The 27,923-nt window shown below is 34.6% G+C and overlaps 1 protein-coding gene across 1 annotated transcript in view; it reads left to right on the forward strand.

Moving 5' to 3' along the window:
- The window catches only part of ITGB8 (integrin subunit beta 8), an 85,097-nt gene that overhangs the window by 44,288 nt on the left and 12,886 nt on the right, over positions 1–27,923 (forward strand). The window contains exons 4-10 of the mRNA XM_043589060.1: positions 3,949–4,195; positions 5,525–5,690; positions 6,289–6,447; positions 16,699–16,794; positions 20,050–20,139; positions 24,233–24,367; positions 26,927–27,332. Of these exons, the coding sequence (XP_043444995.1) occupies positions 3,949–4,195; positions 5,525–5,690; positions 6,289–6,447; positions 16,699–16,794; positions 20,050–20,139; positions 24,233–24,367; positions 26,927–27,332 (1,299 nt within the window). The remainder of the gene's footprint in view (positions 1–3,948; positions 4,196–5,524; positions 5,691–6,288; positions 6,448–16,698; positions 16,795–20,049; positions 20,140–24,232; positions 24,368–26,926; positions 27,333–27,923) is intronic.

The raw sequence follows: 27,923 nt of genomic DNA on the forward strand, positions 1-27,923 counted from the left end.
ACCCCTTGGCACAATCCCTTATTTTATCCCCCACAGAAAGTCAGAAACGTGCTGGAGTCTGTGCCTTGATGTTTCAAACCCATCTCATTCTGGGGCCTTCTTCCCCCACCCAAGTACAAGAAATTGGCTCTTCTTTCTTCCTACTAGTTTTCCGCAGTTTCTTTATAGTTTTTCAATTTCATCTTATGTAGAACGTTTTTAGTTATCTTTTCTTAATGTCCCACCATGGTTGTTTCAGCCAAATCTTCTGAGCTGTTAACACCATTATTTGAGTGATTTAAAACTCATTCTCACTACTTTTCATTCTTTGCGCTATTGACACCAGTACTGGCAATAGCTCTAAGTAGGTCTCAGCTTTCCCCCAAGTCCTATTTCTTATTCTATGTCACAGACTCACTTCTTCCCTTTGAAGTTAATTGACAGAAGAAAGGATCCGAGCTTTTAGAATCTCAAAAGGTATAAGAATGAAACTTTCTTGGAAATAATATAAGTAGTAGCATAAACATTTGGGGCCAGATGATATTCTTTCCTCCTCTGTGGGAAAGAAGTCATAGATATTAGCATCTCAGGAAGGTAAATTTGTGGACCTTTTGAAATGCTGTATCAAAATGTGCTTCAGTGTAGTTTAGTTAAACACATCTATGAGTGCCTATGCATGTACCAAATCCAGAGGCTTCAGAGATAAATGAATAGTTTTTACCCTAATGAGGCTTATAATTTAGTAATAGTAAAAATGATAATTACTAATGTGTGTGTGTGTGTGTGTATATATATATATATAATATATATATTATATATATAATATATATAAATATATATTTACATTGTACCAAATACTGCAGTAAATATTTTACATAATGTTACTTAGTAGCTCTTAGCCACTAAAAGAACCCACCTCTCTCAGAGTAGCATTTATGACATTACTGCCTACATTGATAACCTCAAAGCAATGATGATCACAGATACCAAATCTTATTTTTACATGTGTTTCTTTCTCATCCATTATATTCAAAATTTCTAATGTCATCTGTCTTTTGAGCCCTGTGTTGGTGGTACCCCAGTATGAACTGAGTGGAGATTTTATATGGGGACACAGTATCCATGTCCCCATGAAAAGGTATTTCTACTACCTCCAAGAGAATGTTTCTTCCTCCTGTATAAATGAAGCCAAAACCCAGCTAGAAAGCATATATGGAAATATCTCAAGCTCATGGGAAAAACAATAATCCAAGCATGGCCCCTTCAGTCTCCTCCTTAACAAGCAAAGTGGAATTTGGGATTAGTCTATCTAGGGCTGCCTACTTGAGCTGACAACTAGAACCTTACAGGAACCTCAAATGCCTTGCAGTTTAAAAGAGGTAATGTTTGTTTTCTCCAGCAATGACTAAAAAGCCTGTGCGTGGGAAGAGTCTCTTTTCCCCTTTATTAGAAACTTGTCTTACTGAGGCCTCAGCCCAAGCTGAGGTCTATATACTTCAAAATCAAGCTAGGGGCGCCTGGGTGGCGCAGTCGGTTAAGCGTCCGACTTCAGCCAGGTCACGATCTCACGGTCCGTGAGTTCGAGCCCCGCGTCGGGCTCTGGGCTGATGGCTCGGAGCCTGGAGCCTGTTTCCGATTCTGTGTCTCCCTCTCTCTCTGCCCCTCCCCCATTCATGCTCTGTCTCTCTGTCCCAAAAAAAATAAATAAATGTAAAAAAAAAAAAAAGAAAAAAAAAAAAAATCAAGCTAGAGCAGCCTAAACCCTCCAGCCCTGACCATTTGGCAAGGCTTCTATACAGCCATCTTCTCTGAGGCCAGTGAGACCACGATTTGCTTGCAAGGCTAAGAGCAGCTACTGTATGCTGAGAGCTCTTGTATGGCTAACATTTGGTTGGGCCTCCCCTAATATCTTAGTCCTCTAAGGAACTATGCCTTTGCAGATTCTGTTGGCTAAGATAACGAACCAACTTTATAACAACCTGCATAATACACTAAATATCTAGGGCATTATTCAATAACTCCATGAAAACACACAGCCTTTCATCTTTAGACAGAGACACAATAAACTGTAATGATCACCAAGATGAAAATACCATGTGGTCAGTGCCTAAGGTCTTCAGCTTATACCCAAGTCAACAGTTAAAAAACAATTACACAACTGGTAAAAAATAAAAAAAATAAAAAAAAAGGAAGAAGCTGATCCACACATTAAACCACATGAACCACACTCCCCAATTATGTTCCATTTCTATTTCTTATCAACTTGGCTCTGTCTAGATTTCTGACATTCTCCTGAATTGAACCTCTCCATCCAAATAGCAAGACATTTCCACAGGGACAGGCATTCTCGCTAGCTACTGGGAAAGCAGAGCTGAATATACGCTCTTTGGAGGCAGCCCAGCTCCTAAAGGGAAGGAGTGAGGGAGTGGGATGGGTGGCCTTCACATGCCAAATTCTCCTCCCAAAAGCTTGGACACAAAATAAGAGTGTTACAGTAAAGGGATTTCCAGCACATACAGGCAAATTAGTAATGAGTAATTTCTCCCATCATTATTATTACATGCCAGAAAAACCTTATTATATTGAATACATTCTGTAACTGACTTGAAAACATCTGACTTATAAAATAATTTGCAAGAGATTATTGCTACTTCTGAAAATATGATTTGATAAATTAGAGGATTCTTTTGATAGGTAGATCAGGCTACCTATTGTATTTACAAATTGGTGTTTATTAAAAAATTTTCTGCTCAAATTATTCTCCACTGATACTTAATGACTTACGAAGCACTTACTTTATTGTTTAAAAGTGTAAATTCACAAATTACCTATATTTAAATTGATGACTTTTTACCATATACTTACAGGCTTCCAATTATGGAATGAATAAGTCATGGGAATAAAAGGCACAGCATAAGGAATACAGTCAATACTGTAATAACAATATAACAGTACCAATGGTAGCTACACAGCATAACATAAAAACTTGACAAATCACTAAGTTGTACACCAAAAACTAATGTAACATTGTGTGTCAACTATACTCAAATAAAATAAGTAAATAATAAATAAAAATAAGTTAAAAATAATTACAGAACTACCAACTCCATAGAGTACTATATCCTTATATACAATGATACAGGTCCTTGTAGCAAATGATAATGGATAGAGAATTAAATAAAATTGCACTGCAGACAGTTGTTGGGAAGCTCCCACATTTCTCCTCATGGTGACCCTCTCCTCTCATCTAGTTCCTTGGCCTCCATGATCCCTCCTCAACATATGTTTATCAAGTATCCACTATGCATTAGACAAATTGTGTTCCCTACATTGCCCAGGTACCCAGTGGGGCACTGCTGGGTACCATTCTTTAGATTACTGTCTCTTTCCTTCTCACGATTAACTGTCGGGAAGAATCTCATTATCTAATTCATAATGACATACTACTTATTTTGAATAGGTTAACATACTGCTCAGTACTAGAGTTTTCACATCTCATACGTAAATATGCCTTAACCCAAAGGGATAAATTTGCATCTGTATCCAGTGAGAGGTAACTTTTCTTAAGATGCCTTTCTAGTTTTCCTCAAACCAAAAGCCACTTTCAAACCAATACAGCCACCTACTCTTGAGATAGAATGCTACTTGCTGTACTGTGCTATGCTTTCCTAGATACTAAGGGAAACACAGGTTCATGTGGCAATATATTTCCTATTGCATTTATACTGGCCCATATGTTATTATCTGTGCACTACAGAATTGTGACAAATCCATTGTAGAAGCTGGAAACAAATAAATTGATGAGGTTTTCAAACTGCTTTAAAATTATTCCAGGATGTTCCTAACTTCATTCATTATGTAAAAATTTGTGGTAGTTGTTCTGTAGATAAAATATAACCGATTCATTGAGAGCTTATCCTGAAATGTTTACAATGAATATTATATGACGTTTGTGTTTCTTTGAACTAGAAGCGGAAGCTAATTTTATGCTGAAAATTCATCCTCTGAAGAAATACCCTGTGGATCTTTATTACCTGGTTGATGTCTCAGCATCAATGCACAATAATATTGAAAAATTAAATTCCGTTGGAAATGATTTATCTAGAAAAATGTCATATTTCTCCCGTGACTTCCGCCTTGGATTTGGCTCATATGTTGATAAAACAGTTTCACCATACATTAGCATCCACCCAGAAAGGATTCATAATCAATGCAGGTATCTAGAGGTTGATGTGAATTTCACAATGCCAAATTAATTTTTTTCTTAGAAAATCTATTTGTTTTTATATAAATGACTTACTAAATTTTGTATTTGTTTTATTAAGTGAGAAATGAAAATATTTGGAGAGGAAGTATGTTTTTATCTGAAAACTTATGAGCTTATAACTTGGACTTCTTGTTTTATGTTTTTTCAAATATGATTCAGTTTTATCACAAAAAAAAAACCCTACAAATAATATTAGTAATTTTAGAAAAAACCCAATATTCAGGCTACTATGTATAGCAATACCTGTTTGAGAATCCTGTTTTTGTCCTTTTTGATTGCTCCAAATTTGTTAAATGAAGGTTGGTCAAATTTAAAGTGCTTATATTGCCAGTACTGCAACTGTCTTTCCTTTACTGTGTTGTGACTAGGTTTGTAATTTTGTTGTTTAAGATGTGACTTCAAAGAAAGCTCTGCTGAAAGAGCCTCTTTTCTTATCATTTTGAAACTCTGATTCTAAATGGCATATGCTCCACTATGAAACAAGAACTAACCTTAAAAATAAAAGTTTCTCACACAGTATCCCAATTATCCTGTCGAGTTGTGAGGCAGAAATGTGTTCAGTTCTTCGTTAATATAACATTTTATTTTAACATCTTTCTTATTTCCATAATCTGCCCAGATCACTTTAGAGTGTACACTCTAATCTGCCCAAACAACTCTGCTAACTGTTGTAATGGATGCATGTCCTCATGGAGCTGTGTGCACCTTCTCCTGAACGTGCATGTGCCTGAGAAATTGTTCGCACTTTTGGGGACATCATGGGATTCTCAAAACAATTTTAATAAACTTTCATGATTCGTTGATACTTTCACCCCAATTATCACTTTAAAAACTAGCATAATATTTTAAATATCAAACAATGGTATAATGTTTTCACTAAGTTCCTAAAAAACATTTCCCAAAAAGTGTTTTTCAACTATTCCATGGTCAAATATGATAGGAAAGCACTGCAAATTCTTATCTCCTCTTAAAAACTAGCCATGCATATTAGCATAACAAAAGCTCTGTAGGTGTCCTATATTGAACACGCTTAGTCTTTAGTTTTTGGATACCAAACCATTATATTCCTATTTCCTACTTGCAAAGAAACATCCAACAGTATTGAACTTTTCTGTGATTTTATAAAGTACTGCTTTTCTCTAATAAAAGTTCCTTGGCAAAATATTATTCTATGTTCTTTTTTTAAACCAAACCACACAATTTTACTGTGAGTAGTATTTTGGATCTTTGAATGAAGCATAGCAAAATAGAATTTGCATTTCTTCTTTTTTTACACAGCGACTACAATTTAGACTGTATGCCTCCCCATGGATACATCCATGTGCTATCTTTGACAGAGAACATTACTGAGTTTGAAAAAGCAGTTCACAGACAAAAGATCTCCGGAAATATAGATACACCTGAAGGAGGTTTTGATGCCATGCTTCAGGCAGCTGTCTGTGAGGTAAGAAGTTTCATATCATTTTGCTCAGATACAAAATTCCCCAAGAATTTAAGATTTTTTTTTTCCTCTTTGGTGTATAGAGTCAAAACATAATATAGAAGAATACATTCTTCTGACTCTTACTTGTCACCAGTGTTATTCATTTTGGTATGTGTTCAGGACAGAGGGGCTAAATTGGGAGAGGGAATAATAGGGAATAAATAGGAAAATATAAAAGGGAAAGAATAACTTACGCACTTGGAAAATCCTTTCCAAAAGGGCTACTATTTTTCACTTACCACTTTCCAAAGAAGAGCCCGAAATAGCCTGTTTTCCTACTCACATTGTGTTGGTGCTCTGCACTTTGTAGCCCTGGCTTGTTCTTCCTCTGGGGGAGCGCCAGAAATCTCTAGCTGTGAGATGTGCAGTCAAATGGCTATGGTAAAATAGAGGGTATACAAATAAAAGTTAGTGTTATTTAGGAAACAGCATTGTATTTACACACATCATTCTAGCCTGACATAATGTTGTTAAATTCCCAACTTTACATTTCTTGAGATCGAGACCACAGTACAGATCTATGGTATGGTACAAGATCTAATTACATGTTTATTTTAAGAGTCATATTGGATGGCGAAAAGAAGCTAAAAGATTGCTGCTGGTGATGACAGATCAGACATCTCATCTTGCTCTTGATAGCAAATTGGCAGGCATAGTGGTGCCAAATGACGGAAACTGCCATCTGAAAAACAACATCTACGTCAGATCTACAAGCATGGTAACATAGCAATAGATTCTTAGTAGTTATGATTCTTTTGGCCAAGATATAGGTTTAAACTGACAATTCACCTGTTCTTGTACCAAGAAATTATCTGAATGGGCATGATCCAGAGTTCGGATACACCATGAGAGAAAAGTTATGTAATAATGCAATCGGTAAATGCTGATTGATATATTAAGACTAAAACACTTTAACAACATCTAGTAGCTGACTCTCTGATATGCTAAAAAGCACTGTATAATTTGTAAAAATGAAAGTGATATAGGAGCTTACTGTGTATGGAATTAAAGAACATTAAAAGGAAACGTGTGTGTATATGTATGTGTGTGTGTGTATATATATATATGTATATATATATATATACATATATATGTATACACTTTTTGCTTTATATTAAAAACAACTGGATCTGCATAGTTGGTATCTAAAAACAATATTAAGGATTGGTAAGAAAAGTGTATTTGGCCTGAAGAATCCTCACAGTATAATAGGGAGAACTAAATACAGACTAAGAAAAAAAGGAGTAAAACAAGCTTGGCTTTCAATATTCTGGACCTCACACCTTCCGTCTGAAGCTTATCTATATTTAGGGGATCTTTTTTTTAAATCAGTGGATAACTGGATTGCTTCCTGAGGATTAGCTTCAGCTCTGAATCATATACTTAATACAGTCTCCTAGAACCACATCTTTCCTAGCATTAGCTACTCTATATGTGGAAAATCAACTTTGGGAAGCATCATTTATTTCTGACGCAAACTTATTTATACACAATGTTAGAACAAAGCTTCCAACTTACTCAGATCTTGGTATCCCAGTGTCTACATATTTTTTCCCCTGGTTTTATAGGAAAAAAAATCCGACAGTTCTGTTCATTAAGTAGTTAGATCCAAAAAACTTAATTATTTATGTCCTAAGAACATAGCAGCCAATTAAAAATAATATACATGAATCATCAAAAAATACATGTGTGTATATTTATGTCATTCGTAGTAATGAACTTAAGAATAGAAATTTGCCAAGCCTCAGAATCAGACTAGACATCACCACCCTCATTTCCTGTTCCACATTGATTTTCATGCTGCCCAGTTTTGAAAGATATGATATCATCTAAAGGAACAAAGCCAAATGTAATCTTAAAAACACAAACTACCTCCAGCTAGTAGTTCATGGCTACCTGACAGATGTCAAATTATCACCTTGAAATTTAACGATATTCCAAGGTGCTCTGGTAAGTGTACCGTAGTGCTCCAAGGCATCTCATCCTCAAACACACTTTGGGAATTTCAATATTGGAAGCATATAAGTTATGTAGAAATTTGTGTGGTTCCCATAAGTCAAATTTAAATAGTTTAAATTTAGTTAATCTGGAGCATCTTACCAGACTTACTAAATATCTAGAGGAGCAAGTATTACTGCATAGAATAAGTTCATCCCTTGGTTGGTTTAGCCCTCGATAGCAGCCTCAAAATTTAAAGATTTTAAAAGGTAACTAGAGTTTGAATTTTAAAATTGGGGATTTGGAATTATTCCAATAATGTCTTTCCCTTTTCTAATTCTCTTCTATTCAGTCACATTTCACTTTGGTAGACCCACCCATTTTAATTTAGTCATTTCTTATCTTTCCTTCCTTCTATTTAACCTTTTTAAATCTGAGATAGAGTTCTAATTATTTACTAGGGAGTGGAGGAGGAGACAAGAGTAACTATTCTATTGTGAGCCAAGGAGAAGCATTTTTTTAAAGAAAAAATAATAATCACATTATTCTCAAATTGCATTGCATTATCCTTTTGAATTTTTGCCAAGTCACTGAAGTCATGTCTTTATAATTATATTTAGAGGGTGCTGCTGTCCATCTTGGAAAGATTCCTTAAGGCAAAGAAATGCTCTCATGATTTTAGACATATACCATGCCATATAACCTTATGGAAATTAATTATAATTCTGGTGGAATTTTGCACTGTGTTTGGGCTCTTATTACATCAGGAATTTGGATAATCTGTCATCACCTCCATTTGCCTTCTTGAACTTTGTTCCACCTACTTAATAGAATGAAACTTCCACATGTCACTGATGTGTATTGAGTAAACCAAGGAGCAGTGTGTTTGTTAATACCTTAGAAGAATATATTTATCTCATTTATCCCAGGTCTTTGTTTTAAGGGATCTTCTTCCTAAGAATTCTCATTCCCTTCATTTCCAGGGACACTGCCCTAAAACAAAAGAAGTTGAAGCATATTGATTGATCCCTCGACTATGCATTTATATCTGCAAGATGTGCTACTGCTCTGAACCTTCCTATATCCAAAGCTACCCTGAACCTGACTCTAAGCAGAGTTACCTGCTTATTTTAACATGATCTCCACCTCTCTCCTATTTGGCCATTATAGAGGAAATTAAAAAGGTATAAGTTAGACAAGCAATTAAACACTTCACTTACTGGCTCTACCTCCAGTGGCCAACACCAGCAATGCTGAATGGTATCTGGGCTTCTTGGTCTAAGACTCTGGTTGTTTTATTTATAAAAGGAAATAACTGATAAAAGACCTTTTATATGACTAAATAACATGGGCCAGAGTTCTGCTACTTGTACATATAGCTATTTCATGAGGGTCAATGTGACTTCCAAAATAACAACAACTACCATGTTTGGGGTATTTATTAACTGAAACCACTATAGCAAACACTGCATACAGCATCGAATTTATCTTTACAGCAACTGTAGAGTAGTCATAATTAGCCTTTTTTTTTTAACAAACAGAAAAACTGAGGGTAGAAGTACTTAAGTAAGTTGACTAAGGACAGATAGCTAAGAAGTTTTAATAAGTAGCAGAGGTGGGGCTCAAGTAGCTCAGTCCAGTTCAATCATAAATTAAAATCTGTATTCTTTGCCACAGTGTCTCAAGGGAAAAGTACAAGAAATACAGCAGTGAAGTCCTTGGTGTAATTTCTGATCTAATTTCCTGGTTGCAGTCTTACTTATGAAAGACATAAAGCACATAATTTGTCTTACATGAATAAAGAAGATAGAATTAAAAATAGTTTCTATTTACACATTATTAAAATTAGTATATGGCTTTTGGAAAATAATATTATACTATTGAATAAATTACATTTCCACTGCTTTTTCTCTAATTCCAGAATGAAAACTTGAGTAATATAGTTTTATAACTTATCCAGTAATAATGGCTGTTTAAAATATGGCATTCTTTCTAAAATAGTAGGTATTAGTATAAAAATCATTAATGGTGTAGAAGAAAGTTATTAATACTGGGTCTAGAATTTCAACCTGTTTCTCCACCCAGTTCCTCCAGGATGATTCTCAGCCTCCCTCAGAGACTTCCTTACAGTATTCACCCCATGCTTGGCAGTGGCCAAGAATAACACCAAGGTCTACAGTAACAGTGAAAGGGAGCTGAGGAGCAAAAGTTGGAAGAGGCACACCAGCCATGCAATGAACCCTTCCTTATTCGTGGATTTTTAAAGGTTGTTATGACTGTCTGTTCTGGATGGAGATATGCAAATTGGCAAAATCCTACCACAGTCCTAAATGTATTTAGTAGCTTAGATTTGGTGTTTCTTTTTCTATCCAGCCTTTTTTTTTTTCTTTTTTTGTCTCATCATATTATGGTTCAGGGATTCTTCATCTTTCTTATCACATAACTCCTCAGAATCCCCTTGCTTTGGGATTCATAGTTCATTCCCTCCCCTGAAGCCTCAATTGGATATACTCACCGCTGAACTAGTCACCATCTTAGAGGACAGAAGCTGAACTGCAGAAGGCATATTAGGCATTACTAAAGAGTTTTGCTTCTTTATGGGTGAAAACGGTCAATATTCTGCTTGTGACTTCTCATGTAACTTTATTTAACATGTTGTTCACTTATAGTAAGCCAGTTAGGAAGGCTTTTTTTTTTCCTCCATGTATCTCAACTACTTGGAATTATATTCAGTTTTTCCAGAGCTGCCGCTGAAGATAGGAAGCCTGACAAGATGCTTGACTAATTTAATCTATAACTTTGCTGAGTTAACAAAAGTTAAAGTTATTATATTTATTTGTGTTCCTATTTTTCTGACAGGGCTATTTCGGACATTTTCAAATGTCTGAGAGCGTCATTTATAATTAATGCTATTATATAGCATTCCATGTAAGGAGACAATATTAATCTTTTAGTAAAGAGACTTTTTACTTATTTTTGCTGCTCTGTGACTAAGAAGTAACTTAGAAATAACCTCAGAAAGTGTTAAATGTTTCCCTTTTTCTGCTGCTCATCTTCTTTGTCTCAGACACATATCAATAAAAATGCTAATTCATTGAGCACTTATTTTATGCTGGCACATTGTTGAGCATATTGTTTATGCTATCTCATTCATATCTCTTCAACCCATTTTATAAACAAGGAAGCTGAAACTTAGAAACCTCAAGTTAATTTATGCAAGGTCACTGAGGTACTACAAATATCAGTCAAGATCCACACCTATGCTGTCTAATACCAGAATCCATTGCTGTGCTTATGCTGACTGCCTCCATTTATTACCCTCAACCCTAAGCTCTATGATCTATCTGCTGGACCCTCCACATACCTTAGCTCATTAAATCTCCAAATCAACCCAACAGAGTAAGCATCATATACCCATCCACAATGATGGGTATATGGAGAGGGAGGGCAAATACCTTGCTCTGAGTACTTGATTCTCAGATCTCTAGCTTGCCCCCTATACCATAGTCTTCATACTGAGTACTGACTGCTTTTCAGAAGCCAATGAATGCGAGTGATTTTGGTGACACTGAAAGAAAGCTAAATTAGGAGTCATTTAAAAAATAGTTTTAAGCATATTCAACCCTGAAGTCTTCCCAAAATAATTATTCTAAATGTTTTGAACACCTAAAAATATACTTTCCAAGCCTAAGTTTATACAATAGTCCTAATTTTACATGATACTGAATGCTGTTTCTAATGAAAAATAAATCTAGAATAACCCCTAATCTTCTACCTTTTGTCACAGACTGAGGCATAACAGCACAATAACTATTTAAAGTAAAATGGAGAGACTGTCTAAATCAAAACCATCCTTTTAAGAGCATTAGTATTTATTTAGTTGCAGGGAAATTACCGATTTGTAATTATGGGAATAATAATAACAGTAATTCTAATATGGCTCCACTGAAGCATGTAATAATAATTTTCACCTTATTTCTTACTTTTTTCTGTTTAAAACTACTTAAAACTATAACTTCTAAAATTAATTAAAGAGATAAGACCAGTTTAAAGTTTTTTAGCACCTTTGGGCTTTATGAATATGCACAATCAGGAAAGTAAAGGAAATGTCACCTGGGCAGAATGCACCTAGAAAATTTTATATCCTGTTTTAAGTCCACGTGCAGTTGAGTTTTTTTTTTTAAATAGTGTTAAAATTTTTAAAACTAACAAAATGCCTCTGTTCAGCTTATTGCTCTCTTAACTTTTAAATTATAAATATGCCATAAGAACAATAATGACTTCAATAATAACTTTAGAATAGATCTAATCTGAATGTTTCTCATACTCAAAGAAAAATAGCCAGAGAATGATCTCTGCAAACAATATTTAGTTGGTTTTTTTTTCTTTTAAATTGAAAGCAAAGGCTGCACACAGAAACACCTGGGTTAGGCTTAGAGTAGTCTGGCACTGCTTTTATAATGGCTTTGAAAATGAGCTCTGAAAAATATAATGGTTTGCAAAAGTGGCACAATAAAAATAAAATGTGATGAAAATATTTATGAAATAGAATGTTCCAATTAAATGATATGTTTCAGTTCCGTCATATTTAAGCAGAAAATTTTTATTACCACTCTTCATTGAAAAGCTTACAAAAGTTATCAGTCCGTCCCCCTCCTTCAGTAACTGGGATAGCATGATTACAATGATAGTGTGTTTGCCAGGAGCCACAAATTCAAACATTTGAGGGGCCAGGTACAAAGGCAAAACCAATGAAGCAAATGAAGCATAGCTTATCCAAGCATAGCCCAATATCTAACCTTTAGTAATGTCCTCCAAATGGCTTTTACTAAGCAGTATTTTCTTGAAAGCTATCTTTTATTAAGTCCTATGGTACTTGTCACATTACGTTATATAACATCACCCAACATCATAGTGAGATAGATATTGCTAGTGCCTCCATTTTATAAATAAGAAAATGGGGGCACTATAGGGATCAGGAATTAGTCTGTGGTCACACAGCCTTATATATAGTAGTGCCTACAGTAAATGCCATGAAGTGTCACATCAGGACATGAGTTCCTAGTCACCATTAATCTGGATTTAATAATTACAGAATGGTGAGTAAAAGCCTTTATACATATTAACTCCCGTAACCCCCACTGTAACTATGAAGGGTAGGTACTACTATTTATACCTGTTTCATAGATATGGAAACTGGATCACAGAAAAGTTACAACAGTTATCCAGCATCACATAGCTAGTAAAAGCAGAACCAGGAATTAAAGCCCAGGTGGTCTGTTTCTAGAGCCCCTGCTCTTGGTACGGTTCTCAACTGGAGTGATTTTGCCCTCCAGAGGACATGTCAATCTCCAGAGACATTTTGGTTGTTACAAACAACTGGGGAAGGCAGGAGATACTGACATCTAGTAGGTAGAGGCCAGGGATGTGGCTAAATACCCACAGTACACAGGACACCAGTACACCCACAACACAGAATACATAGCCCAAAATGTCAATAGAGCCACTGATAAGAAACCCTGGTCTATGTGATTACCACTGTGCAACTATGCAAATGGAAAATAGGCAATTGCCAGAGATGGAGACTGACAACACATAATTTAAAGTCTTTATCTCTAAATAAATCTCTGCTATCAGAGTACTTTCATTTTATCTCTTTCTTCTAAAACGTGAACTGTAAAAATATAATCCAGATAATTGCGTACTTTATTTAACAAGACATTGGCCTTTTTTCATCTTATGATGATATTCACTACTGTAAATTCTCTATTAGCTTATAAAAATTTTTACCATCAAGTTCAGTTTTATGAAAAGAATCTTAAACACTTCTCTTTTTCGTCACTATTTATGCACATTATTAAAATTCTCCCATACACTTCTACACAACTATCTCTTTAACTGGAATTGCTCCCAATGAATCTTTCTTACCTCCTCTTTCCTTCTGACATTTTTAAGTTATTTCCCACAAGTCACAGCGAAGGTGTTGGTGAAGAAGAAAAATGTGAAAGGAATCCTTTTGCCCTTAATTACTTAGCAGCTGTCTTGGCACATTGCTTTCCCTTTTCCCTTTTGCCCCTGAAATGCCTGTTATCTCTATTAATTATTTTCAGAGTTTAGAGAAACAATATGTAATGGGTTGGACAGAGGGGGAGTTAGAGATGAGGAGCACTGACGTCACCAGAATTGGACAGCTGGCTGAGAGGGAGTGTTCTGCTAGTGAAATACAAGACAGAAAAGATAAAATATTTAAAAGATAATATGCTGCATGGAGGAAAGGGGAAGGGGCTTCAAAAACGGCCATTAATCCACAGCTCTCCTGTCAACAGTGGTTTATTTAAACATCTGTTAAACATTTGTAATTTTAACAAATCTACCTCAAAGTAGCTGGAATTTTCTTTTAAAACAGATTTCTTTGTAGGGTTCAAAAAATGTGTCTTTTAAACTTAAAATCCAACTGACCTCTTAATGAGCTTCTGACCAAACTAGAACCTTCTAGATTTAAATTTTGTGTACTTTTGGTCAATGTGACTTCCTGTTTTTGAAAAGGGAAAAAAGATTAAGAAGGCTCCAAAAGCTGCTTACATTTGGAACTGTTCTTTAAATATTGATTTTATGTGAGTTAAGTATAAACTGGTTAAAAACATATGGATTAAATTATCCTTAAAATATGAATGGTTTTAAAACTTAAGGGGGAATGCTTGGCAAACTGTGATTATTTTTTGTCAAAGTGAAACTATTTCAAAAGTAGTTGTTACCATTAAAAAATATATTCCCAATATAAATAGATTTGTTGTTTCCTTCCTGGACTTGTTCTCTTTAATTCACTAGCATTATGGAAATTGTCAGAAATGTATTTTAAGAGTATACATAGTATCAACAAGGCATAAGAATTTATCTAGCAGAACTTATATTTTGGGAATTGTTTTTCTATTAGTTTACAATTATATTCTTAAGAATTGCTCTGGGAAGAATTTTTTCTGATGCAAATCCATGTGGTAATACTTCTTAAACCTCTTCATAAATTAGTTTCATATCACATTTAAATGAAGTTGATGTAAATTTGATTTGTTTTTTTACCACAATAATAAGTTATATAGAAATGAGATGTATTTGTTATAGTTATTATCTTAGTCCATTCTGTCTGCTGTAACAAAACACCATAAACTGAGTGACTTGTAAACAATAAAAATTTATTCCTCACAGTTCTAGAGGTTGGGATCTAAGATCAAGGCACTGGCAGATTCTGGGATCTGGTGAGAGACCCTTTCCTAGTTCATACATGACACCTTCTAGCTGTAATGTTTTCACCACCTCACATGGTGGAAGGGTCTCCACTGACCCTCTTTTTCTTTTTTTTTAAAGTTTATTTATTTTGAGAGAGAGGACACATGTGTGAGCTGGGGAGGTGTAGAGGGGAACAAAGAGAATCCTAAGCGAGTGCCATGCTCTATCTCACAACCATGAGATCATGACCTGAGCCAAAATCAAGAGTCAGATGCCCAAAAGACTGAGTCCCCCAGGCATCCTATGGCCCTCTTTTATAATAGCACTAATCCCATTCATGAGGACTCCACCACCTTCATGATCCAATCATCTCCCAAAGGCCCATTTCTTAACACTATCACCTTAGGGGTTAGGATTTCAATGTATGAATTTGGAGAGGAGGACACAAATATTCAGATCATAGCATGCTAGTGATAGTATTTTTAACAACAAGGCTGTTATCTTATATCTATGTATGTAAGTTTAATATGTGGGTATCAGCTTAGGCTATAAGAGAAACTAGTCAAATTAATTCTTTTACTAAGTTCACATAGTTTGCCAAAACACAGAAATGTTAACCAAGATGGTTTAGCAAAATCTCCTCTTAAAGAAAACACAATTAGCATTGGAAGGTGAAAGGAGGAGTAAAAACTACAGAGGAATTTGAGCTTGAATCACATGATATGTATTAGGTTCAGCCACATGATCCTTAGTTGCAACTTAGCTAATGCAACTAAGTACCAACGAACAGGTGAGGACCACTGCAGGTGAAGTTTGACATCATCCCTCTGAGAACTGTCTAGTTATGAAGTTGTTATTTGAGAGCATCACTTTAATTTCTGGAAGACCATTTGTATAAAGAAAAAATAAAGTACTATGTCTAACTATATAACTTTAGATACCATTTGATAGTTGGCAGATTTCTCATATTTACTAAATTGTATACCCTTTCTCCTACTCTTCCCCAGATTTCTCACTAACACAAGAATAAGTATAGCTCAGCACAAGTTTTATTTATCAAAGTACAACAGATTTATCATATATCACATGACGAAAAGGTTAAGTGTACTGATAAGCTGAGAGATCTGAATACCTCTTGTACGAGCTGCTGGAAATAAAAATCATAACTGCTATTAGTTTTGAGTACCTATCATATGTAAGAAGCTGAACTAAATAGATCACATGCAATTGGTATCTTTTTAATCTTGCTTGCAATCATGGAAGGCAGAAACCACTGACATGTTACAGAGGATGGACCTGAGATAGAATTTTTACCATAAAGTGACAACCTGGGATTTGAGTGCAAGGTTTTCTGCTTTTGTACTATATCATGTTATATATCAATTATATATGTATTTATGTTTATACATGCATATATTTGTATTTCAGCACTTGTCACTAAATTTCAGAATGTGACTGTCACTAATGTGTCTCTATTTCTGAATAGTACATTATCTTTTAGTGATAACACTGTGAGACCAAAGTTAATCTAAAGAGGTGCTGAACACACTTTGCATAATGTTGATTTAACCTTCTTCATTTTTCTGACTTACAGGTTTATATAGGGCTTTTATCTAGAAAATATCCTTAATATGTTGATATTGATCTTATTTTTTTTAATTTAAACGTCTCTAATAAAATCTTAATCCTTCCCAACACAATATATTTTTATGTCAGTCATATGGTTTTCCTCATAATAGATGTTTGGGTATGTATGGGATTGAGCTAATAAATTTCAATCCCTTCTTTTTTTCATTATCTTTTTCAGGAACATCCCTCACTAGGCCAACTTTCTGAGAAGTTAATAGACAACAACATTAATGTCATCTTTGCCGTTCAAGGAAAACAGTTTCATTGGTATAAGGTGCGTGAATTCCAAAATATAAAAACTAAAATGTTTGCATTGGTAGTTAGAATACTTCTTGGGTCCCCAGGTAAGGAGTCTGGAGTTATTATACTTTTTACTATCTGAATTTTATAAAGTAGTAGCTAATGTATACTACACAGTGTCATAAGTAAACATTTATGTATAAATTCTTTGTTTGTAACACTTAGAACCAAGTGTGGGCACTGATACTTAGTGTGGTACTGTGACATTAATGGAGAAGACTTTTATCAGGTAAAAAGTGGTTCACATTCCAACTGCACCTTTCATGTATGGATTCCTGCTTCTATTCAATCTCTGGGCATATTCTTATAATAGATTAGGTTGGGGAACATCAGCTTAGTTTTCACTGGTAACAACATACCTAGATTTGGTCTAGGCCTCCAACAAAGGAACAAGAGGAGTCACTGAAGTGGCTGATCCAGTTAGAGGTTTCCTATGGAAGAAGAATCTTGGTTTTGTCCACAATCCTTCAGGCCAGATGAGACCCACAAACAGAACAGATGTTTGGCAAAACCATGTCACTCTGGTAGCATTGTGGGACCCACCCCCAACAAAAAATTGCTTCTGTGACCCTGCTGTCATATTCTTTTCACAGTCTTTTAGGTTCTTTTTTCCAGAAAACTCTCTTTTCTTCATTTTCATGATGTGACTCCTTGATTTTCATTGCACGTGTCTGTTCACTGGATCTCCATCTCCTTTGTTATCTCTGCCTCTTCTTTCCACTCTCACTGTCCTTTACTTATTTCTTTTTTTAAAAAAAAAATTAATGTTTAGTTTTTTTGAGAGAGAGCATGAGTGGGGGAAGGGCAGAGAGAGAGGGAGAAACAGAATCCAAAGCAGGCTCCAGGCTCTGAGCTGGCAGCACAGAGCTCAATGTGGGGCTCGAACTCACGGACCACAAGATCATGACCTGAGCCAAAGTCGGACACTCAACTGACTGAGCCACCCAGGCACCCGTACTTATTTCTCTCAATACTTCAGAAAAACTAAATATCCTTCGGTTTCAATAAATGCTTGAATCAATTTGCATTAGCCATAAAGCTGGTATTCCCTCCACCAATTTCCCAAATACCTGACCACTTATATGTATCATCTGAAAGCACTACTTTAATCATGCCACTTCTTCCCTTAGAAATCTACAGTGAAACTTTAATCAGTTCCCTGTTTTCCCAAGCTGATACACCATGGAACCCCTTTTTAATGTGACAATTATTAATAGTCACAGAAGTAGGGCTCTACTCCAAATTAAATGCCCAAACTACTTTATTAACAATAGTAACAGATTCCACTTACTGAGTTCTTACTATGGTATGGCACTGAGTTTATTAACATGAATTCATATAATACTCCTAACAACGAGGGAAGTATTACTAATTTAAAGCCCACTTTAAAGTTGAGGAAACACATTCACAGAGGTTACATACTTGCCCAAACTTTCCTAGCAGCTTAAATCCTGTGTTCTTAACCTCTAAGTTTAATAGTTGAATTTCAAATTATCGTCTAACTTGTTACTGCTCTAGCCTCTTCCTGCTTTGCTACGGATTACTTAATAGTTGCTGCTCTTATTGGCTTTAGCAGTTTCTCCCTACTCCTTTAAACAGATTTTCATTGACTGATAAAACCATAAAACCAGGTTTATTATTAATTGAATTCTGTGCAAAGTAGGATCTGTGAAAAGTAGGAATCAACAGGCTCCAGAAGCCGGACGAGTCCTGTGAGGAGGCCTGTGTCTATCCTTGGAGTCACCTACTTTGGCTGCCCAGACATACTTTTATCAGTCACCTCCATCTGGGTTGTAACAGCCTCCTAATCCATGTCCCACATTCATCCTCCACTTGGCTGCAGAATGATCTATTAAATCACAATTGTGACCACAGTTCTCCCTACAGCAAAATATTCCGTGGTTCATTCTGATTTAAAGGATCAAGTCTTTAATGTGGCATATGAGCTCATCTCGTTCCTGTTTGCCTCTGTGCACATACACTCACCCACTCACCAGGCTCTTTCTTTCCTTTGTGCCTTTGTTCTTGTTATGTATCCTCCATGCCTGGAAGTCTCTTTCCCTCATTATTTGGCTCACTCTTAGTCATCCTTTAAGATACAGCTCATGAGTCACCGCCTCCAGGTAACAATCCCTGACAACTTTTGCAGCCCTCAAATACTTGCTGGGTATCCCTCTCCTTCAGGTCTCTGCATATCTCTATTCATGTGTGCATCGTTTTTTGAAGTTGTCATTTATATACCTATGAAATCCTTAAGGATGGAAACTCCAAAGTGGTACCTAATAGGTATACAATAAAGGTTAAATAATTGGCTTTTAAAAATCTATAAGTGATAAATTTTCCCTATTACCTAAGATAACAAATTGTTAATGTCCAAGTAGTGGCTGGCATATAGCAGGAACTTAATGATATTTGTGAATGGTAAAATGAGTGTATAAATGGATTTCAAGTCTTTCTATAATCTGATTCCTTATAAATATGCAGCCTTCACTCCAGTCAGACTGGTTTCTTCTCTTTTCTTACTTCATCTAAACCAGGTAAACCTTTAAGCCTTCACTAATTCTCACTTTCTCACTAGGAATACCTAGAGTTTTCTCCATAATTGTTAAATGCCATCCATCAAGAATACCCACTCCATGAAGGCTCCACTTGTGACAGTGATTTTTTCTCCAGTCTGGGCCAACATGTCCTATAGGTCACTCCACAAAATAGTAGTTCTGCAAAATATTTATATATGTTACATGAGAAAAAGTTTTGTGATTTAAAAATGTTGGAAACGCTGCAACAAATGCTGCTAAATTATTTCCAAATTGCAGGACTTCTCTGAACCTTTACTTTGCAGGTGTGCATTTTGAGTACTTAAAGGGAAGAAACCATATGGAGAACTTTCCAAACTTACTTGCCCTCAAAACCCTTTTGATAACTATGTTCCATGGAACATGAGAAATAATTTGGGAGATGCTGGTCTGTATTTGATTGGGTTTTTAGATCAACATGTAATTTGTGCATGCATACAGTCTCATGCATATACACATACACACACTCCCATTTCAGATGTATGTGTTTTGGCTGCCCTACTTGGTTGCTCACATTTTTCTTGTATCTTATATTTTGTTTCATTCATGTAATGGCTCAACTTCCACTAATAACTATAAAAATGTTTAATATTTGTTGATTGCTGAACCACCATATACCACTGTCATGTAAATGCTATTGGTATGTTTTCTAGGACCTTCTACCCCTCTTGCCTGGCACCATTGCTGGTGAAATAGAATCAAAGGCTGCAAACCTCAATAATTTGGTAGTAGAAGCCTATCAGGTACGTATATATTAAACACTATTTTTTTTCATGTAAACTTTTAACCCCAATTTCTGTGGCAGGATACAAATTAAGGCCTTATCATCTTGAGAGGAATGGTGGACAGAAAATTAGGTTAAAAGTTAGGAATTTTAATTTAGCCCTGGCTCTACTACTAACTAGTCATGAAACCTTGGGAAAATCAATTCAGCTTTCTGTATACCTCACTGTCTCATTGACAGTAAACGTGGGTCAGGCTAGAGCCTATCTAAATTTCCTTCCAAATCAAATGTTAAGTAAGTCACTAAATCACGGCTATAGAATATACTTTATTACCATAAATGTCACAATTTCCTATGTTGTAAAGGTCAAGAAATCCACACTATTTAAAGCAGCAACCTATCAGGTGGAACAATCTGGGATATAGAGATGACTGGAAGGACTCTGTTGGGGTTTCCTAGGTCAGTCACTTGATTGTTTAATCAGTTATTTTAACAGTTTTATGAAACTAATTTGATTAAAAGAATCACCTTAAGAGGTATACTATTTTATTGAATTATAGTTGTATGCTCTTCCCAGTCTAACGAAGAGTGAGTACCAAATGTAAAGTTTTACAGAAACATCTGCTCTCAACACAGGTCATTACTGGATACAATAATCATTGTTAAGATGTTGTAATAATTTTGATTGTTACTTTAATACCACTGAGAATCAGATACTTTCCATACATGACCTCATTTAATCCAGACAACTGATCCATAAGCGAGATGTTGTACTCCCATTATGTACTTATAGAACCTCAAAGAAGGGAAGCAAGCTAACCAAAGGTGAAACAAGCAGGAGAAGCAGGACCAGAACCCAGGTCTTCCTTAATTCTAGTTGCCAGGTGCTTCCTTCTGTGTGATACCACCTGTTTTTCTTCCTTCCTTCCTTCCTTCCTTCCTTCCTTCCTTCCTTTCTCCCTCTCTTCTTTTCTTTTCTTTTCTTTTCCTTTCTTTCTTCCTTCCTTCCTTCCTTCCTTCCTTCCTTCCTTCCTTCCTTCCTTTCTTGCTTTCTTGCTTTCTTGCTTTCTTGCTTTCTTTCTCTTTTTTCCAAACTATCCAAAGATAGGCTTATTCTATCTTGGATTTATGGGCCATTGATAAAGTCTCACTTCCCAAATTTTCTGATTCTCTTCCTGACACATAGAGATGAATAATGTTAATAGTAGCTCAAGCATTATAAGAAATCTCAGGCTTCTCATTTTCTCCATGAAGCATCTGTCTTCAACTTGAGCACAAAAGGTAAAGTCAGGAAGCAGGCACATGATAGAAAATGACTTGTTTAAACTTTTTCCTTTAAAAATGTTTTTAAATGTTCATTTTTGTGAGAAAGGAGAGACAGAGAAAGAGAGAAAGCACACGAGCAGGGAGGGAGACAGAGGATCCAAACTGGGCTCCTCACTGACAGCAGAGAGCCCGACGCAAGGCTCAAACCCACAAACCATGAGGTCATGACCTGAGCCCAAGTCAGATTCTTAACTGACTGAGCCACCCATGTGACCCTCAACTTTATTCTTTTAAAAGGAAAATAGGTGCGCCTGGGTGGCTCAGTCGGTTAAGCGGCCAACTTCGGCCCAGGTCATGATCTCGCGGTCCATGAGTTCGAGCCTCGTGTCGGACTCTGTGCTGGCAGCTCAGAGCCTGGAGCCTGTTTCAGATTCTGTGTCTCTCTCTCTCTGACCCTCCCCCATCCATGCTTTGTCTCTCTCTGTCTCAAAAATAAATAAACGTTAAAAAAATTTTTTTAATTAAAAAAAAAAGAAAAATCTTGTAAGACTTTTTTTTTTGCCAAGGAATTGTTCTATGCCTCAAAAATACATTGGATGAAATAAGGAAAACCATCTTTAATTATTTTTATTTCTCACTATTACAAAAGAACATTAAGTCTGGGGAAACTTCTCATCAAGGAAAATCAAACATACACAATTCATTCCCATCTGCAGTTTGTTCCCAGGAATAATCAAAATAAGGAAGGGATTTACAGTGTTAGAAATCACCCCAGTTTTTATAGTATGAACACATTTACTAGTCCAAACAAGAAATATAAATTGACAAACTTGACTGTGTGTCAGACTATGACAATAGAAAGGGAAACAGCAGCATTTGGTTTTATATTCTTTATTTACCAAGGTTAGGTATCCAATGCCTTAGCAAACTGCAGTTCTGACTGACCTTAAACAATAGGAAAATACTAGCAAATCCAACGAGACTCACTCTGGCTAACTAATCTCCTTTATGTTAGGATTCTATTATTATTTTATACATTTTTATAATTTTCAAAATTCTTCTGAAGTTTTATTTTGTCTTCACAGTCCAACAGAAATAATTCACAATGCATTGAAGAATAAAGATACTTCACTCTAACTTTTAAGTTTTTGCATTTCCTTTGTAAGAATTTTATAAAATTTACATACAAATTTAGTGTATGGTGAATGTGACCGCATTTTAATTTTATCCTTTACAATAGCACTGCCATTAGAATTAAGATTAAATAAAAATCATGACGATAATAACTTAAACTGAAATTAAGATATTAAAAATAAGTTATATTTAATACAAACAGAATTAAATATTGAAAAATAAATTCTGCCTCTGTATCTATTAGATATTAAAAAGAATCTTGATACTATGTTTGGAACCTAATTTCTAAATCTCAAAACTGGGCAAAATTTTAGATATTTGTCTTCACACCTTGCTTAAGTGAAAAACATTAGTGTAACAAGCTTAACTTTTTAACAGAAAGAATTTCAGAAGAGCAAACTGAGAACACTCATTATATTAGGAATGTCCTTCTGATCTGTCAAACCATCACCATATCAACACCATTTGTATACCATTAGAAGTCGCAGTTAGTTTGCTAAGAGTGTCCAAGTAAGTGATTACAATGGATGAGCTCTCTGAGAGATTTAAAAATTTGGCTGACACAGTCTTCTCTAATCCAAATAAAATTTACTAATTTGAAAAAGTATCTTGTTCTAGATTTACCACTGTGGCCAACTATTAGTAAGCATACATCTCTTTATTGATTATACAGTTGAAAATTAAAATTTACTCAAGTAAAACATTAGAAGCCTTTGGAAAAATTGTCTGTCTTCATATCTTGCTATTCATCTTTCCTTAGGTATATATTTCATCTTTTCTCCTTCCTTTTGTTTACAAGTATAAAGTTAAGGACTTTTGCATGTGGTAGACTGTTTTATGAGATCAAATACACACAGATCTTCAGTACTTATTTAATGCAGCTAGAAATGTTTGTAACCAAAGATTTGTGACGGAAGAAATTAGTGTGTGCTTGATACATGATAAGCATTACATAAACATTTTTGAATAATTATATAAATGAGTGAATAAATGCACTCATAATGTTTGTAATGGTTTTCCTGTCTAGTAAATGTTCCCACTGTCCCACTTCAGTATCAAGGATTAGAACAAATTTGATTAACACAAGTAAGCCCCAGGGACTTGGCAAAATTCCTAGGGCATGCTTGGAGAATTTACAGGACATATCTGGCAGGTAATTCTTAGGCCTACAGTACAGAAATGCTCTCCCCAAAATTTACCTTTGAATTCTGTATCAGTAAGGTGTTTTAGGTTTCATGATAGCCTAAAGTGTTTGAAACTGAAATATTTATTTATATATAACATAAATGTCAGAAGTGTGTTTCAGATTTTAAGCTGTTAAGATTTACCCTCTGTGATGATATATGTGTTCTCAATGTTTTATTCAAATTTTGTCACAAAATATAAACATTACTGGATTTAAAATGATTATTTCTGTAACACAGGCTGAAGGAGAAATATCTCCAAAGTGATTGAAATGCATAGTCATGGCAATATGTGAAAAAAATAGAACAATTTAAATGCATATGGTCTAATCCTTCAGTATTTCTTATGTATATAAAATATAATTGGGTCATTATGTGGAAACAGTATATTTATTCATCCTTTCATAGGGACAGACTCTTTGATTTAGTTAAAAATTAAATCTAGAATCATTTAATAAGCTTGACTCTGTTTAGTTGTTTACATTTGAAATTTCTATGATATACAATTAAAAAATGATGTCTCTGCAGAAACTCATTTCAGAAGTGAAAGTTCAGGTGGAAAACCAGGTAAAAGGCGTCTATTTTAATATTACTGCCATCTGTCCAGATGGGACCCGAAAAGCAGGCACAGACGGATGTGGAAATGTGACAAGCAATGACGAAGTATGTGGGTGTGCATTTTTCCCATTTTAAAATAAACTAAGTTGTTTGGCAAGTTTTCTCACAGAAAAATCAAACCATTCTGGAAAACTTTATTTACTACTGACTCCAAGGATCATATTTATATAGTTCAAAGTAATTTTTATTGTCTCTTTATAAAGTTCCTACTTGTTTTAACTCCATTTATTTGTCTTAAACTCTCAAATTAAGTAAATATATATTATATTAAATACTTATTTAATGATAATAACTTTAAACTTCTGTGTCACAGCCAGTATATATCAGTAAAGCACATCTTTTCAAACAAGTAGTGTTTACACTTATGATGATGATGATACCTACCTTTTTGGTTGCAAATCTCAGAATAAATTTGAAATTGAAGGTAATAAGCCACAAAAAGAATGAGAGTGATGGAGCAACTGATAAAGGCTATGAATTCCAAAATCTTTCACTGTGCTATTGTCCCAGTACTCACAATGATCTAGGACGAAGTGGGGACATTTATTAAGAACAATAAAAAAGAAGTGTCATTTAATTAAAAAGGGATAACCTGGAAAACAGAGGGTCCAGATTATTGCAGTGTTAAGAAATAGGACCAGGGGTGATAGGAATTCTCCCAGTATCAGCACAATAGAGGGTAAACACACAGAAATATGCTCTTCAAGGGAATTCTTATTAGATGAGGTGATTTTCAGTGAGCCACCTTGAGGCATCAGTTGCCTAATTTTTAAATGAACAGATTACAAAATTTAGAATCCCTTTTCCTTTCATCTCTCAAGTTCTATGATGTTGTTATTTTAGTGTCATGCTGTAGTTCAGAAGTATGGTAGTATGGTTGCTCCAACAAGCTGGCTATTTGAAATCAATTATGGCTAGTTTCTAATTCTGTAGGTCCCTGCATAATCACTTTTTGGATTTTGTTAAAAAGACATTATATAAAAAATATATATTTGGTTTATAAAATATACAATTATAACATATAATTTTCATATAATATATAAATATATATTTTATTTCCATTAAATATAGAAAAACTTTGTGCTAGCAAAAGTTTCTGAGAAAGGGTTAGCCTTTTAGAAGTAGTTCTTTCTTTCAAAATCAGTTTTGGCAGAAAAGTTTTCCTTCTTACTTTTTTTTTTCTTTTACTTTGTCTATAATCCCTTTTTCACCCTCACTTTCAACTAAGTAGTATAAACAGTTTGACTCTCAGAAAGAGTCATATGACCTCTTAATTATATAAACCCCAAATTTTGCTTTATTAATATTGGCAATGGCCACATTATCCTACACATCTGTTAATCCTTAACATTCTTTAAGACAAAAAACCATTTTAAGTAAAATACTAACTGCATTAATTTTAATATTATGAAACTGATGTTAATTTCTGATGCATATATGTAATATAAAAGCCTAAACTTAGATCTTTCATACCTTGTGTGTGTGTGTGTGTGTGTGTGTGTGTGTGTGTATTTGTGCTAGGCTTTTTGGTCAGAGTGAATTTATATATATGGATATATCCCCACCCACATATATTCATCCCAACAAAAAAGGCTACCACAAAATTTTTAAGTTGTAATGGATCTTAATCTAAGATGGAAAAAAAAAACATACAAGCTTATTTGCCAAAGTACCTGAAAATTATAAGGTAGGCTAACAAATCCAAAAAAGGCACATTAAACCAATCATGTTGTGCAAAAAGAAAAAAATAGAGAGAAAGGAAAAACTTGGCAGGATCTGTTGTTTCACAAGGGAAACAAACTCCTGCCAACCCAGATCTTTAGTTGTACGCTCATGTCTCCACTGAGACAAATGTAGGACCCTGTATTGAGATCTTAAGATCTAAGAGAGTCCTAAATCTTATTCCCTTAAGTAGCATCAGAGAAAGCCTCATGTTTTCCTTCATTAACACCATGTATAAACTAAAATTTAACCCTGAATCTTTACTTGGGGTTTATATATATATATATATTATATATTATTATAAGTAAAAATAATTTATTATAAATAAATTTATTTATACATTATATATTGTTTATATATTAATATTTATATGTTACATATTTATATATTTATATATTATAAATAAAAATTGTTCATCTGAACATCCTATCTCAAGGTTTAAACCAGTAGAGCAGTAGTCCTTTAGTTTATTTGATCTCTCCCTTGTGCCAAATATTCGTTAACCCCACATTTTAAGGACTTAATTCAGAAAATGGTCTATTCTCTCTCAAGTTTGCTAAGAAATCAATTGAGAACATCAGTTAGTCATTGGAAGTGGAGTAGACGTTTCAAATAGACTTAAACCCATGTCCATTTAATGGTACAATAGAGACAAGTAGCAGTCATTGCTTCTTTTGACTCTCTGGTTCATTAATTAGGAAATAAATAAAATGGAAAAGGGATGTTACATCTATATATGAAAGAGTGCCTGTGTAATTTACAAGTGTTATAAATTTCTATAAGATGGTATATTATTGATTCAAAAAATCATTCACACATAAAGAGTAGTGATAAAAATAATCAAGACATATAAATATATTTTCTTTCTCTCCCTCCATTTAGGTTCTTTTCAATGTCACAGTTACAATGAAAAAATGTGATGTCACAGGAGGAAAAAGCTATGCAATCATCAAACCTATTGGTTTCAATGAAACCACTAAAATTCATATACACAGAAACTGCAGCTGTCAGTGTGAGGACAGCAGAGGACCTAAACGAAAGTGTATAGATGAAATTTTTCTAGATGCCAAATGTTTCCAGTGTAATGAGAATAAATGTCATTTTGATGAAGATCAGTTTCCTTCTGAGAGTTGCAAGTCACATAAAGATCAACCTGTTTGCAGTGGCCGAGGAGTTTGTGTTTGTGGGAAATGTTTATGTCACAAAATTAAGCTTGGGAAAGTGTATGGAAAATATTGTGAAAAGGATGACTTTTCTTGTCCATATCACCATGGAAATCTGTGTGCTGGTAAGTATAAGTAAATATATACATGTAGTTTTTACTAGTTACTATTAAACTAGCATATATATCAAAGTCTCTTTAAGTCACATCTTTATAATTACCAACCCTGAATCTGAATTTAATATTCAAAATTTCAAAGTCTATGAAATTAGGCCATGGCAATGCATTTATGGCACATGATTCTGCTATTTATATTTTAAATTATTTTTGTACAGAAAATAATTGAAAATAAAAACCAAAAATTAAGTGTTATTCTCAACCATGCCTTGATTTTATAAAGGTAAATATCAGAAAAGGAAATTTCTGATGTCTGGCAGGTTGTCTATAATCAGAGCATTCTTCTAGAAAAGACTTGATTCATTCTCATAAGTAGTCACTCCCTCTAGCTTTTTCAAAGGATAGTGAGCTTTAAAAACACAGTTTCCATTCACTGGAAAATTCTTAATGCATTATTATAGATGGTATTATAAATTTGTAATAATTTAAATCTATCCAGTTTATTTTTGGAACAATGCAAGCAACAGAATTATCAGAGAACAGCATTCTTCAAGAGAATACGGGTTTTGTAAGTAATCTAGAAGATTAGTACCAGAGGCC

Source organism: Prionailurus bengalensis, chromosome A2 (genome assembly GCF_016509475.1).
Source record: "Prionailurus bengalensis isolate Pbe53 chromosome A2, Fcat_Pben_1.1_paternal_pri, whole genome shotgun sequence".
In the NCBI taxonomy this organism is placed as follows: domain Eukaryota; kingdom Metazoa; phylum Chordata; class Mammalia; order Carnivora; family Felidae; genus Prionailurus; species Prionailurus bengalensis.